The 16,068-nt window shown below is 44.1% G+C and overlaps 1 protein-coding gene across 4 annotated transcripts in view; it reads left to right on the plus strand.

Annotated features, from left to right (window-relative positions):
• The window catches only part of ZNF84 (zinc finger protein 84), a 30,047-nt gene extending 22,650 nt beyond the window's left edge, over positions 1-7,397 (plus strand). For all 4 annotated transcript variants that reach the window (XM_028480575.1, XM_024120852.2, XM_028480574.2 and 1 more), the window contains one exon: positions 1,580-7,397. In XM_028480575.1, coding sequence (XP_028336376.1) covers positions 1,580-3,564 — 1,985 coding nt within the window. In that variant the 3' untranslated portion in view covers positions 3,565-7,397. The remainder of the gene's footprint in view (positions 1-1,579) is intronic.
• The last annotated feature ends 8,671 nt before the right edge of the window (positions 7,398-16,068 follow it).

Consider the following 16,068-nt stretch of genomic DNA (forward strand, 5'->3'; position numbering starts at 1 on the left):
CTGTTTGTCACATCTGGGACTTTGACTTCTCATTAGGTATTCTGTCCCCTGATGTGGTTAATCCTCTTTTGTCCTCCCTCCTTCTGTGGTCAGAGACACCTGTGCTTGTCCATCAGGGCTTTATTTTCCCTCACTTTGGGCATCTCTGGCATGAAGCGCTCTCTGTTCAGTCTCATTATGTCAGAAAATGGATTTTCGTTCCTTCCAAACCATTGGTCCATTTCTTCCCTTTTTTTTAAAAGGAATATAGCGCAATCATTTTTTTTATTTTAAAAAATTTTTTAACCAATTTATTTATTTGTTTATTTTTGGCTGTGTTGGGTCTTCATTGCTGCACGTGGGGTTTCTCTAGTTGCGAAGAGCGAGGGCTACTCTTCGTTGCGGTGCGCAGGCTTCTCATTGCGGTGGCTTCTCTTGTTGCGGAGCACGGGCTCTAGGTGCACAGGCTTCAGTAGTTGTGGCATGTGGGCTCAGTAGTTGTGGCTCGCAGGCTCAGGAGTTGTGGCACACAGGCTTAGTTGCTTAGTTGATCCCATGGCATGTGGGATCTTCCCAGACCAGGGCTCAAACCCGTGTCCTGTGCACTGGCAGGCAGCTTCTTAACCACTGTGCCACCAGGGAAGTCCCATCTTCCCTTTTTAAATTAGGTTCTGGTGTGCTTTTTCTGTGGCTTATAGACACCATGGAATACCTGGAATTATCTCTCCCTAACCTGTTTTCTATTTTTTAAGTTTTTTGCCCTTTGAAAACATCTTTTTAAAGACTTCTCAATTCCCACTTAAAACTGGGCCTAATCTTAAACTTCCCAAATTGCTAGATAGATCCAGGTTCTCATCTCCTTTTGTAAGTTGTCTTATGTGACACCACCAAGCATCCAGCAGTGCTCTGATCAGCTGGACCTCCCTCTTTCCCTGCTGTGATATTGACTTACTTCAAGGTCCCTCAAAAACAGACCCTGAGATACTTATCTGAGTGCAAGAACTTAGTGGGGCTGTGATCCCACAATGTTAGTGGGAGAACGGGAAGTGAGATGGGGTGGGGGAGGAATGCACAAAGGGTGTGCTGCTGGGAAGGAACCCTCTGAGGGACCAGGAAGCTGGTATCACCCTAACCGTCCTGTCTCTCAGTGACTGAGCACTGCTGCAGGGAACATTAGGGCTCCACAGTGTTTAGCATCCCTGCACACGGCCCAGACGTGCACTTGCAGCCCATGGAAGGTCTTGGTGGAGAGATGTGGGCACCTGGGGTGGGCCCCACATTCAGCCCGAGCTGCAGTGTCCTCTGAGTGTAGCTGAGGGAGCAGCTGAGGCTGAGGACCCACGGAGCGAGCCCATGTGGCCTGTTCAGCTCTTTCCCCCTTTCCCCCAAGTTGGTGGTCAACTCCATTCAAACTTAATTTACTGTCTGCTTTCTGTTCTTGTTTACAGCATTTAAGTTTTTTTCAATACCTAGAGGATAGACATTGTATTCAGACTGGGAAACTAAGCTTTAGAAGGCATTCATTCCTTCAGATAGTATTTCTAGGTTTTATTCAATAAGCACAACTATAGAAGGGTTCACAGGGTTTTTTTTTTCCTAGAACAAGTCTTGCAAGTAAATGGTCACATCACTTGGCACAAGGATAACCAAGAGAAGCTTAAAAATATGAAACAAGATCAAGAATGTGATGCACTTGGAAAAAATTTCAATCTGAGCATGAACTTTGTTCCTTTAAGGAAATCAAACAGTGAAGGTAACATAGGTGGATTAATTTTAAAACATCATATAGATTTACTTATTCCAAAAGCAGATTATGGAAAAACAGAACCAGCTGACTTAAATGTATTTGATAAATTGTTTCTCCATACCAAGACTGAGGAAACTGATACTTGGTTAAAATACTATGAATGTGATAAGTATGCTAAAGCTAGCTGTAAGAAGTCACAGATTATCATATATCACAGAACCCGTTTAGGGGAGAAGCTCTATGAATGCAGTGAATGTAGGAAACGCTTCAGTAAGAAATCAAGTCTCATTAAACATCAGAGCAGACATGTAAGAGAAATAGCCTATGGCTGTGGTAAATGTGGCAGAACCTTTCCCCAGAAGTCACAGTTTATTACACATCACAGGACGCACACAGGAGAGAAACCTTACAGTTGTAGCCAGTGTGGGAAAGCCTTCTCCCAGAAGTCACAGCTGACATCCCATCAGAGGACACATACAGGAGAGAAACCGTATGAATGTGGTGAGTGTGGGAAAGCCTTCTCCCGGAAGTCACACCTCATATCACACTGGAGGACACACACAGGAGAGAAGCCCTATGGATGCACTGAATGTGGGAGAGCCTTTAGTGAAAAGTCAAATCTTATCAATCATCAGAGGACTCACACAGGAGAGAAACCTTTTGAATGCAGAGAATGTGGGAAAGCCTTCAGCAGGAAATCACAGCTCGTCACACATCACAGGACCCACACAGGAACAAAACCGTATGGATGTAGCGATTGTAGAAAAGCCTTCTTTGAGAAATCAGAGCTCATTAGACATCAGACAATTCACACTGGAGAGAAACCCTATGAATGCAGTGAGTGTCGGAAAGCCTTCAGAGAGAGGTCCAGTCTCATTAACCATCAGAGAACCCATACAGGAGAGAAGCCTCATGGGTGTGTCCAGTGTGGGAAAGCCTTCTCCCAGAAGTCACACCTCTTATCACATCAGATGACACACACTGGAGAGAAACCCTTTGTATGCATTAAATGTGGGAAGGCCTTCAGTAGGAAATCCCAGCTTGTCAGACATCAGAGAACTCACACAGGTGAAAAACCCTATGAATGCAGTGAATGTGGGAAGGCTTTCAGTGAAAAATTAAGCCTCACTAATCATCAGAGAATTCATACAGGAGAGAAACCCTATGTGTGCAGTGAGTGTGGGAAAGCCTTTTGTCAGAAGTCACATCTCATTTCACATCAGAGGACTCACACAGGAGAGAAACCCTATGAATGTAGTGAGTGTGGGAGAGCCTTTGGCGAGAAGTCAAGTCTGGCAACCCATCAGAGAACCCACACGGGAGAAAAACCTTATGAATGCAGGGACTGTGAAAAAGCCTTCTCCCAGAAGTCACAGCTCAACACTCACCAGAGAATTCACACGGGAGAGAAACCTTATGGATGCAGTCTTTGTCAGAAAGCTTTCTTTGAGAAATCAGAACTAATTAGACATCAGAGAACTCATACAGGAGAAAAACCTTATGAGTGCAGTGAATGTAGGAAAGCCTTCAGGGAGAAGTCAAGTCTCATCAATCATCAGAGGACACATACAGGAGAGAAGCCCTTTGAGTGCAGCGACTGTGGCAAAGCCTTCTCTCGGAAGTCGCACCTTATACCACATCAGAGAACCCACACAGGAGAGAAACCCTATGGTTGCAGTGAATGTAGGAAGGCCTTCTCTCAGAAGTCACAGCTTGTTAATCATCAGAGAATTCATACTGGAGAAAAACCTTATCAATGCAGTGAATGTGGGAAAGCCTTCTCTCAAAAGTCACAGCTCATTAATCATCGGAGAACTCATACAGTAAAGAAGTCCTAGAAATGGCATTAACACTAGTCTTTGACAGAGATTTTAACCACATTGTACTTCAGAGGATGCAGTTATGGTAAATCTTCCAGGTAATAGTCGCATCACGTTACATGTCTGAGTCCCTGTTTAGGGTAAGAACTCTAAGTGAGGTTCAGCAGATTAACGTGTTTATTATTACATGTTAAAATGCATAGAGGAGAATGACCCTATGAAATGCAGTGGATTTCAAAAACCTTTCAAACCATACTCAAACCTTACACAGCAGAGAACTAACAGCAAAGAAGAATCCTGTGAATATCAGGAAACCTTCCAGAGATCAGATCTCATTAGTTGTCAGAAACATTTCCACTGGGAACGAATCCTAGTCCAGTGAGTTAAGGAAAACTTCATGAACACAGCAAGTGAGGTAATATTTTCATCAAGAAATGAAGCTCATTGTACACAAAAAGATGCCCTCAGGAATGAAAACCGATGAAAATACTAAATATGGGACGATCTTCAGCAAGTAACCCCACCATATTGTATTCTGTGGGTAAACCTAACAATTTAAAAACATTAGGAATATGTGCCCCTAGAAATAATGCTATAATGGAAAGCCACGCATTCTTTATAGACATGGGTACCAAAAATACCCAATTCTAAATGATATTTAGGCAGAAGTATGAAGTTTTAAAAAATATGTGACTAAATTGAGTCACTGGAATATCTAAATGAGAAATTTCTCAGTGGTATGTAATTATGGCTTATTTTCCTGAGTCACATAATGTGTTTTGTATTTAGGAATTGCGTATGGTAATGTAATGGGGAGCATGAGATGCACATGCCTTGTAGTGCCTCTGATGTCTGTCAAGACACACCACATGCCACTGGTTTTTCTATTTTAATGTTACTATAAAAATGGTAACTCATACATGTCTTGTTGCTCAGTAAGTAGCATGGGTAATATCACCACATTTCCTTTTCCTTATGATTTGTTGGTTTATAAAAGGGTCTATTGTTGTTAGTGACCTTTCTCTTTAGTAACAAAAGCCAACATTATATAAAGTCTTTTGCATCCCCAGAGTCTGAGAAGCAGTTTATATAAAACCTGGTTAACAAGTATTCAAGGGCAGAACCGCAGAACAGCACAAGTGACTTGTGAGCAGAGGAGAGGAGGTGTGTGGACTGCGGCTCTGTGCTCACCCTAAACGGCGGGACCCTCTCCTCATGGAGTGCGGTGCCCCCGGTATCGTAAGTGCCATGTCACCCAAGTACAACTTGTATTTTACTGTGATGAAATAGCATGGATACTGTGTGCTGCAATTATGTATTTGCTGTTCTGTAAAATATCTTGTAAAAAAATTAGATGCAGAAACCAGTTATTTGAGAATTTTGTGGTGAGAAGTATATTTTTGATGTATTCAAGGAAGCCTATTTGCCTTCCTGCAGATTTCTGTGATTAGTGGACAAGTATTAGGAAACAAGTTTTTAATTATTTCATCATTTGAAATATTTGTGTTTCACCGGCCTTTCACCTGTTACATCATGTACATGGGAATGTTACCATCGCATAAGTGTGGTTCCTTTTGAAAATGCATGAAGTACTCCTGAGCTTGTTTAGAATTTTGTAGTAATCTCTCTATAATGTTGCTTGACAAAGTCAACTGTATTTTTTGTGTGATGGTGAAATTCAGAAAAGTCCAGGATTGGCCTTGTTTCCAAACTTGGAAAAATCAGGCCTTCTCTCATGCATAAGTTGTTTTATCAGTGTGATGTATGGTACCTTTGATTCTAGCAGTATCTTTCCCTCTAATTACCAATTTTACATCATGGTTGGAAAATTGGGACTTTTAATAAATGATAATAATTTTGTGAACCATTGTTCCAGAATTTCAACAGCCAGATAATCCTTTTTTTCCACATGGTAATTTTTAAAAGTCCCATTTCCCAAATTTTTATTCATACTCAAATTTATGGACTTCCTACTTTTCTCCCTAATACCTGAAGGTCATTTTACCAGGTGGGGGAACAAGTAGTTACAGTGTGGTGTTTTACTTTGCGGTTTTTTTCCCATTTTTTCCTTTCCATCTATCCTGGGTCTCTTTCCTCAGCCTAGAGGTTGATTCGTTAGGTCTTGGATTGAGCTCAGGAGTCTGTTGTCTAAAAACTTTCTAATTTTGCTCAGTCCTATTCTAGATTATTCTATTAACTATTAAGTACTTAAGCTTAGAACTTCCTTTATGAGTTGATGGAACTTCAGCACTAGCCTCTTGATTGAATCCCAAGAGCAAATGTGTTTTCTAAGGGTCTGGTGTTAATCATGAGGAGGGCTGATGCTGGCAGCAGAGGTTTTGTTTATCAGATTACCTGAGGTGGAGACCCAGGTGTGTCGTGTAGAATTCACTGGGAGCTCTCTCTTCTGAAGGGTCACAAGAGGGCTCTGATTCTGAAATTGGAGATTCTTAGTGTCGTGTTTTAAAATTACCTTGGTAAACCACAAAAAAATAGGTCTCCACACTTCCCCTCATTGATTCCTACCACAAACCCCACATCAAGAAGAAAGCCACTTTTAAAGCTAGGCTGGATTTACTTGCAGTTTCATGAAGCACAATAAATTACAGTGAGATTGAATACGTGAGGGGGAGCATCTCCTTTCCTTTCCTCTTTCACCACCCAGTTCCCTCCACTGGCCTGGGGACAATCCTGCAGAGCACAATTTCTGTTGTATCCCTTTTACTAAGTAGTGGATCTTCTGGAGGTCCCGTCTGTGAATTTTGAGACCTGTCTCAGGACTGCCTTGTGTTCAGCCTTTCTTTGTGGGCTTTGATATCTTCTGACAGTTATCTGTTTGGGTCCATGTGTTCCTGACATTTTGGTTTCAAGAACATCACTTGTAAAACCCTGAAATAAAATGAACCTAAAGAATACCAGATTTATCTACCAATACCTGTATTACATAGCAGAATATACATTCATAGACATTTGGATTCTACACTTGATACCTCAGTCTTTTGGTCATTTATTCCAGCAGTACGTGCCCAGGTTGTCAATTTCAGTGAGTTTGTTAGTCTACAAACATGGTACCAACAAGCTTTCAGATGTTGAGCACCTAGTCCTGGCCTACATGCTGGTAAACTAACTCAACCATGACCCTTGCAGCTGTATGCATATTTTTTGCCCCTTTACTTTCATCCTTTTTTAGTCCATTTTTCGCACTTATACATAGTAGTTATTTTAAGATGCAATTCTGATTATATACTCCTGTGCTGAAGTATCGTGTGGCTAATTGTGGACTTAAGGTGTAATATCCTTGTGGTACATGAGGACTTTACCCATCATTTCTGAATACTTTATCCTTCCTCTGTACACAGTAGTTTTTTGGCTTTCTTGAACTACTCGCAGTTCCTTGAGATTTCTACAATCTCATCGTATGCTTTTTGCAAATCTACTGCCAGTGAAATGCCCTTGTTACTTGTTAACGCCTGTTCAGCATATGTGAACCTGTACATGTATTTGTCACTGGTGATATTGTCATTGCATGTTTTATCTTTCCCATTAGAAAGCTTCTGGAAAGCTGGGACTATCTTGTTTGTCTGTATAATTTTAGCAACTGAAGCTTTAGTACATAAATGTGGGTGGTGTCAGTGGCTGTGTTTTCTACCACATGGGGAAGTGTAGTCTGCATTGAGAGAGAAGAGTGAAGCCACCATGGAAGCAAAGTCATGAGCACCCTGGCTGCACCCCAGGATCTGGTTCTTGTCTTGATGTCCGGGTTCATCTCTGCCCTTTTTTCTGCCTTGGTTGTTGGATTGTTCTGTGAGATATCCCAAACATCCTTCTAATAAATCCCCATGTTTGCTTCAGCTGGTTCAAGGTGTGTTTGTTACAACCCAACTAACAGTGAGGTCAGGCCGTGTCGTAAGTTGGGGCTTCTGGAAGCAGATACTGAGATGAAGTTTGGGGTGCAAGATGTTTATTGAGGATCAACATGAAGTGATGGGAGAATAAAAAGGAAAGGATTGGCCAGAGGAAGAAGTGACACTGCACTGTAGCTTGTGGAGACCTTGGCCACGCCAGCGGTGGCGCTGAAGTAAGCATCACTCGTAAGAGCGTCTCATATTTGGCCAGGATGCTCAGGCCCTTACAGCCCTGAGTGGTCAGTCAGCAGAGGCAGGCTGCCCTGGGAAGGGAGTGACCTCGGGTGAAGCGGCTCTTTTCCCCCTGAGGCCAACTCTGGACACACTGGCAAGGGGGCGCGTCCCTGCCACTGGGCAGAAAGAGGGACCTGGTTGGTGCATCTCCACGACTGCACAGGGCATCCCTTCCCAGTGCTGGGCGTGTCTAAAGAGAGACGAACAAAAGGGAGATCAGGACAAACTACAGCCCTCCTGTTGCAGTTGTTTCCTCTCATCTGTTACCCATTCCAGATTCTCACACAGCTACCATCCATGCTGGCGTCAGCGTGAGCCAGATCCTCGAGGACCTGAGGGGCGCCTGAGGCCTGGTCACCATGCCCTTCTCAGATCCCAGCTGCTGAGTTTCTCCAGGTACCATCACAAGTGGGCAAGGAAGCCCCAAGAAGCCCCTCGGTGGGTCACCCGAGTCCACTCAGACCCCTCCCGGCCCAGCTGTAGCAGCAGCCTGTTCTCTCCATGGTGTGTCAGACACCCCAGCAGAGACCACGGCTTCGCTCACGTGATGGTCCCTGGGTACAGGCACACTGTCCCCAGGTCATGGGCTTCTTATAATTAAGTGGAAGATGCTCTGTCCCTGTGAAAGGTGTGTCCCTTTTGGGGTTCAAGACCTCTAACTCTTCAGAGCCCAGAGTGGATGGTACTGGAAGCACAAAGGCCCCTGGAGGGTCGTTGGTAGTGGTGGCAGGTGAGGCCTACCCTCACTTCAGCACCCAGACCGATGGGTTCTTCTACTTTGAGGACACAGCACCATATAAAGGGCTTTTGTCCAGTTCATAGGCTGCACTCTGAAAGGTGGCACTCTGTCCTGACAGAATATTGCTTCTGAGCTGGGGCTTCAGCTGTGCTTTCGCTAGGCTGTTCCAAAGCTCTCTTGCTACAGGTGCACCCAGTGGGTCCTTTTGTGCTGGGCACAGTCTTGCACACCCTTTGGCTGCAAAGTGGGTTCTCTGGTCTGATGCAGCGCATGTGGGTTCCCGTATTGGCTGATCAGACATTTCATAAGCCTCTGGATAGTGGTGCTGGCTGAGGCCCTGTGGGCAGGAAAGAAAACGCATACTTGGAATATGTGTCTCTTCTGTGAGAAACACACCGGCCTTTTGAGGGCCAACATGGTCAAGTGCCAGTTGGTCTCCCCAAGGAATGGTACTGTACTGGGGCTCAGTCTTGGTCTCTTATTTTAGACATTCTGTAGTGGCCAAATCAGCCATGGGGAGAGAGGCTCTGTGCTGTTGGACAGGGTGGACATTCTTGGCAATTAGAGTAACCCTTGCATTAGATCCCTGGCCTTTGGTTAAGGGCCACCATGGTGGGGAAGGCCAGATGGGTGGCTCTGAAACTTACTCCCAGATAAGGTAGTAAATAAAAACAATACTGGGACTTCCCTGGTGGCGCAGTGGTTAAGAATCTGCCTGCCGATGCAGGGGATATGGGTTCGAGCCCTGGTCCAGGAAGATCCCACATGCCGTGGAGCAACTAAGCCCGTGCGCCACAACTACTGAGCCTGTGCTCTAGAGCCCACACGCCACAACTACTGAGCCCATGTGCCACAACTACTGAAGCCCACGCTCCTAGAGCCCATGCTCTGCAATAAGAGAAGCCACCACAATGAAAAGCCCACGCACCACAACGAAGAGTAGCCCCCGCTCACAGCAACTAGAGAAAGCCCGCGTGCAGCAACGAAGACCTAACTCAGCCAAAATAAATAAATAAATAAATAAATAAAAATAAAATACATTTATTAAAAAAAAACAACAACACTACTGCCTTCCAGGTAGGGGCTGAGAGGGAGGGTGGCAGAGATTAGTGCTGTTCTAAAAGACCTGAAGGGTGCCTGGGTGTCCCTATCATGTCCCTGTTTGATTCGGTAGCATAGCCCGGGTAGAAGCCCTACATATCCTAGAGAATGACTATAGGCTAAACACTAGGCTAGACCATAGCCAAGTAGTGGTCCAACTTGCACACATGGCCTTGTTTCTGTAGCAGATTTACGTGCCCTTGGGTACATGGCATGCAGCCTTTGATTTGACAAGAGCACTCTTTTTATCCTGCTCAGGAAAAAGGGTCAGAAAATGTTTGCATTACCATGGAGCAGACAGCATTACACATTCACAGTTTTATCCCAGGGCTGTCATAATATAGTCTGAAGAGATCCAGACTATCTGGACATGCATAGGACATCAGCGTGCTCCACTGAGGCAGTGAAATCACTCCAGTCAAGCAGGATGCACATGAGGTGGCCAGCAGCCTGGGGACCTGATGCACTACATGCATCCCAGAGGCTGGGCGACACCCTGTGAAGGGTTAGCAACTTACCGCAAAGGTAACATAGGACTCACTTTGCTGCACACTACTTTATAGATTACTCAGGAAGTTTGGGGAGGCTGGTTTTCTAGTCACTTACACATTTATTGACATCAAGTTATAGGTATTTTCTTACTAATTTTGGAATCTTCTCTATCTGTAGTTACGTTGATTTTTCTTTTTGAAAAATTCCTTTTTTTTCTTTTTTGGCTGCGTTGGGTCTTCGTTGCTGTACGCAGGCATTCTCTAGTTGCAGTGAGCAGGGGCTACTCTTCATTGTGGTGCGTGAGCTTCTCACTGCGGTGGCCTCTCTTGTTGCAGAGCACGGGCTCTAGGCGCGTGGGCTTCAGTAGTTGCGGCACGCAGGCTCAGTAATTGTGGCTCGTGGGCTCTAGAGTGCAGGCTCAGTAGTTGTGGCGCACGGGCTTACTTGCTCTGCGGCATGTGGGATCTTCCTGGACCAGGGATTGAACCTGTGTCCCCTGCACTGGCAGACAGATTCTCAACTACTGAGCCACCAGGGAAGTCCTTAATTTTTCATTAATAATATTAGTGAATTCCCTTTTATTCTTGTTCCATCTTGGCAGAAGTTTATTTATTAGCTTTTACAGTGAACAAGATTTTGATTTTGTTGATCTGTCAGTACCTTTGTTCCTGTTCAGTTAATTAGCTGAAAGCTGGACATGGCAGAGGCCAATCCTAAGGCACCAGAAATTCCTTGGCATAAGTATTTAAAGAAATATGATTGTTGATCTAGATTTAGCATAAGTAATTCACTCACCAATTCCTCCAATTTTGACCCCCAAGAGGGACCAGAAGACATTTCTTTTACCCGGACACTGAGACCCTACGGGGAGATGGGAGTCCCAGCATCCTATAACAATGTGCTTGTTTTCCAAACTGCCCCCCATACCAGCCCTAACCATGGATCTGCTTGCTTTTACGTTATGCCAGGTCTAGAATTTTGGATAAATGGAATCTTATGAAAGAAAATGTGCTTATCGGCCAAGGGTGAAGAGGGAAGATGCTGCCGCTGAAGTGAGACCCCTGCTATCAGAGGGGAGTGTAGGATTCTGGGAGGGAGCAGTCCTGGTAGCAGAATTTAGTTTTGAGAAGCCAGGTGGGCATGGTTACTGTGTCACCGAACATAAGTCCATGTACCCGACAGCACAGTGAGGCCAAAGAATAACAAAACGTCAGAGTTTGGAGCAGAGGAAGGTTTATTGCAGGGCCAAGCAAGGCGACGGGTGGCCTTATTCCTTAAAAACCCTGAACTGCTGGAAAGCTTTCCCCAAAGCCCTTTTATAGGAAAGGTAAGGGAGGGGCCTGGCTAGCTGTTGCAAACTTCTTGGTGTCAGATCCTTTGTTCTTGAGGTCAGGTCACCGTCAGGTCATGATGTTCCTGTAAACCTCTAACAAAACAGATGCTAGTCTCTGTTCTGTTTCCAAGCCTCCTGGCGGCTTTTAACACTTAACAAATCCCATGAGCAAAGCAACATCATTACCCCTCGTTTACTTGTTCAAAGGCCCAAGGCTTGACTTTTGCCCCCAAGGTCCAGGTCCTGCCTATGAGCAGAGGGTCCCTGCACGGGCTGGTCACCCTGCCCTGGAGTGTTCATCCAGCACCCGGTCCGGGTCCTCCCGCCGGTACCCAGGCCCGGCTGAAGAGGCAGATCTCAGCTGGTGGTGCCCTCAGGGCCAGGTCCCCAGACCCTGCCCAGCCATCATCACCGAGGGAGCCAGGCTCCCAGGACCCAGCCGGCCCTCAGCTCACCCACCAGCCCCAAGGCTGGAGGACCTGGAGGGCCCTGGGGAGAAGGCTGCGATCCACCTCTCACTGCACTCTCTGACCCAGGACCCGTGTGCGTCTGACTGTTGGCCCAGTGGGACCTCGAACCGCCGGGCTGACGGTCCCGAGCTAAGGGTCTCTCCGTTACGGTCATCCGCTAATGGCTGCTGCCCCGCCCTGCCCCTCTTATAACTGCAGTGGGTTCAGGCCATGAGGGTAGTCAGGATTGCTGGACCTATGGAGACCTTTGGAAGTGGTTAACTGATCATGGGATCTTAAGGTCCAAAATAAAGGGACAGCTTATGAAGGTCTTATCTTTGTAATAAAAAGTACAGAAGCTGGATATCCTCGAGGATAGACCCTGTCATTGCGTCACAAGTACATACTGTAAAACTTAGGAACCGTCCACAGGCCATTTTACTGACTGTTTCTGTGTAAGCAGATAAATGTTAACACTGGTGGACTTACCCATGATCACCATCCCATTATTACACTATCTTTGCTTAAAATGGGTCGTTGGATCTGCACAAGATGAGTCACCCTGTCTCGTTTTCTTTCTCTGCCTCTTCTCGACATCAGTGTGAAACACAAAACCCCACATGCTTGATGTCCCTGATCAAAGTGCCAAGCTCAACCACATGGCCTTTCCCTCGTATTTCTTTGTCCCGGCTGTCCCAGTTTTGTTCCTGTCGGGAACAACCAGCCAAGTCAGTTACTTCTGCCAAGAAATTGGTCCATGTCCATGTTCCCAGCCACCCCTCGTCCTACATGAAGCAGGGTTCCAAGAGTCCTGCTGACAGCTTTGACCACTGGGAAGGTCTCCCTTAAAACTGTCCTTTAGGATCTTCACAGAATGGGGGCTGCACATCATTTGTCCCTTCAGATGGTGCTGATGCATCTGTGAGCCAGGCCTGAGTTGTCTCCTCCTCAGCCAGTGGTCATAGGGAGCCCCCCACGAGGGACATAGGGCTCTGGACTCCCTATTTAAACATTTTACTTTTGGACTTTCCAGGGCCTGGTCCCAAATAAATCATTTCCACAATACGATGAATTGCAGCAGCAGTCAACGAACCCGATAATCCACCTGAGGATGGCCATCACTGGTCAATGACTGCACAGCGGTGAGGCTTGGTCTCTATTAGAGCGTGTGGCACACCGGAATCTGTTTCTCCAGTGCAGAGTCGTTCTCTGCCACAGAAGTCATGGCCTTGCTACTGAATCCGAGGGCTTTGTAGCTCTCTTGGAGACTGAAGAAGACTCCCCACAGCATCCCATCTGCCTCGGGTCCTAACAGAGCAAGAGCTGCAGCATCATGTGGCTTCATCTGGAGGATGAAGCCCTGGGCCTTGCTGCTGAGCTCTTCCTCTGGGCTCCGCTCAAAACTGGAAGCATTCCAAGATACCCACAAATTATTCACAGTAGAATTTCCAAGTGTGTCCCAAACTGCCTTCCAGATTCAAAGTTGTACATCTTTGTGGTGTGGGGGTGTGAGTTTTAGTACCTCATCCCTTACTTTAGAGGGCTGTCCCAGCATTGCTGGTTCACTAAACTTCTAAAAACGTCACTGATATCAGGCTCCTAAGTCTTTGGGGGGTTTACCTCCCACCATTTGGGGCATGTGTGCATTATCAGGGCATCTTGGGTACTTGCTACCTCTTATAAAACATCAGGGCCCAGGTTCTGATCAATCGCTGCTTTCTACGGGGTTAGACCTGCTATTTTAAAGATTGTCCCTTTAACAAATTTTAGTCCATCCATCTTCATTCTTTCTTCAGAAGCACATTTTAAAAATAAATTTTATTGATAAAATGTACCTATTGTAATGTAGAGTTCAAGTTCCATGCTTTTTTGTTCTTTTTTGGCTGCACCACGCGGCATGCGGGATCTTAGTTCCCCGACCAGGGATCAAACCCGGGTCCCTTGCAGTGGGAGTGTGGAGTTCTAACCACTTGACTGCCAGGGAAGTCCCGAGTTCCATGCATTTTGATAAATATCTGTGCCTGTATAACCACCACTCCCACCAAGATGTAGAACATTTCCATCACTCAAAATGTTCCCTTATGCCTCTTCCCAGTCAGATCTCACTCCCACCGCTGACCCCAACCATTGATCTCTCCTCTAACGCTGTAGATTACTTCTGTCTTTTCTAGAATTTCATATGAACGGAACTATACAGTAAGTAATCCTTTGTGTCAGCCTGATGTTTTTGAAATTTGTGCATAGTGCTGTGTGTATTGGTAGTCTGTTTTTTAATTGCTGAGTAGTCCACTGTATGGTTATGCCAGTTTGTCCATCCATTCACCTATTGATGGACATTCGGATTGTCTAATGTTTTTAGAAGAAACAATTAAGCTGAGATACCACACGACACTCATCAGAATGGCCAGACATAAAAGACTCCAGTACAAAGTGTTGGCAATGATGTGAGGAACCAGAATGCTCATACATCGCTGGTGGGAATGTAAAACAATGTACAACCACTTTGGAAAACAGTTTGGCAGTTTCTTAAAAAGTTTAATGTGTACTGACCACAGGATTCAGCAGTATATACCCAAGGAAAATGAAAACATATGTCCATAAAAACTTGTACACCGTGCTCATAAGGTTTGCTTTGTCTCTTGCTTCTGATCCCTGCTGCTGAAACGATGGTCATAGAACAGGAAAAAGTTAGTCAATTAAAGGAGAAACCTGAGGGGGATATATTTATATTCTTATTCTTAAAAAATATGTTCAGAAGTTAGCTTCATGTGACAGAGTCTGGGAGCCCGTTTGAACAGAAGACTTCTGGTTTGTCCCTACGTGATCTCTGGGCCACTGAAGAAATTTGATTTAAAAATTAAGAGCAGGATGTTTTATTCAATACATGTTCTTGGGACCTACAACCAAACATTTTGGACAAAACAATAACACTGCATCCCTACATCACACTAAAAGATAGAAATTCCCAAAGGGATAATTTTATAATTGCAATATAAGAAACAATAAAAGCATCATATACGATTATATGAATATCTATAATATCATGGATGAAAAAGATTCTTCAAACATATATTTAGATCAACTATAAAGCATAGATTTCACCTCATGAATTTAATGTTATAGACTATAAAATTGTCTTGTTACTTGTCTATAGTTTTATTTTTAACATTTAAGTCTTTTATCTGTTTGACTAACATGATAAATTGATACAAGAGTGCACATTTACAAAAAGATACTTAATATATTCAGTTATGCAAAAAATATTTTATGAGCCTATACATACCATGTGCTACCTATCATGTACCACAGTTCTAGGCAATGAGGTAAAGGTCCAAATAGGTTTCTGCTCTCAGGAGCTTATATTCTAATGAGGGGAGATAGACAATAATCATTAAAAATTTTTTAAAAGAAGAAGATATCTAGTAAAAAATACTATGATAAAAACAAAACAGGGCAATATGATGTAGAATAAGTTGAGTGTGAGAGAAGCTGCAATTGGATGGAGTAGTTCTGAAAGGACTTTGTGAGAAGATAATTTGAGTGGAGACCCTACAGAGTGCTGTAGGCAGAGGAAAGAGTAATCAGTGAGAATTTTTAGTATGTTTGTGAAAGAGAAGGAAAAACAGTAAAAAAATATATAGTATAATCACATCTAAATAGGTGTGTGTACTGTCTTTGTACATAAACAGACGTTGGGACTTTTAACATTTTTTGTTCCCTGTTTCTCATACCTCTTTTCCATTTTCTTGCTTTTCTGTGGGTTACTTGAACATTTTTTAGAATTCTATTTTTAATCGTTGAAAGTATTTTTGAGTGTGTCTATGTATTTTGTGTGTGTGTGTGTGTGGTTTCACTAGGTATTACAATATACACACCCTACTTAACACAGTCTACGGGTATTGACATTTTACCATTTTGACTGACGTGGAGAAACCTTACCTCCATTTAAGTCCCTTTACCCTCCCCATGCATTAATATAACTGTCTTAAGTTCCACATCAGATGGTATTATAATTTTTTGTTTCAACCATCACATGTGATTTTGAAAACTCATGAGAAGGACAGTCCATTATGTTTACCCTTATTTCCACTGTTGTTTTTTCTTTTGTTACCAGTTCCTTTATAATTGTAGAACCTCTTTAGCCAGTCTTTTACAGTTAGGCCTTCTGGTGACAAATTCCTAGCTTTCCTTCATCTGAAAGTCTTCATCATCTGGAGGTCTTTATTTTCCCTTCATTTCTGAAGAGGATTTTTGCTAGATAGAGAATTA

This window comes from Physeter macrocephalus, chromosome 19 (assembly GCF_002837175.3).
Source record: "Physeter macrocephalus isolate SW-GA chromosome 19, ASM283717v5, whole genome shotgun sequence".
NCBI classification, from domain to species: domain Eukaryota; kingdom Metazoa; phylum Chordata; class Mammalia; order Artiodactyla; family Physeteridae; genus Physeter; species Physeter macrocephalus.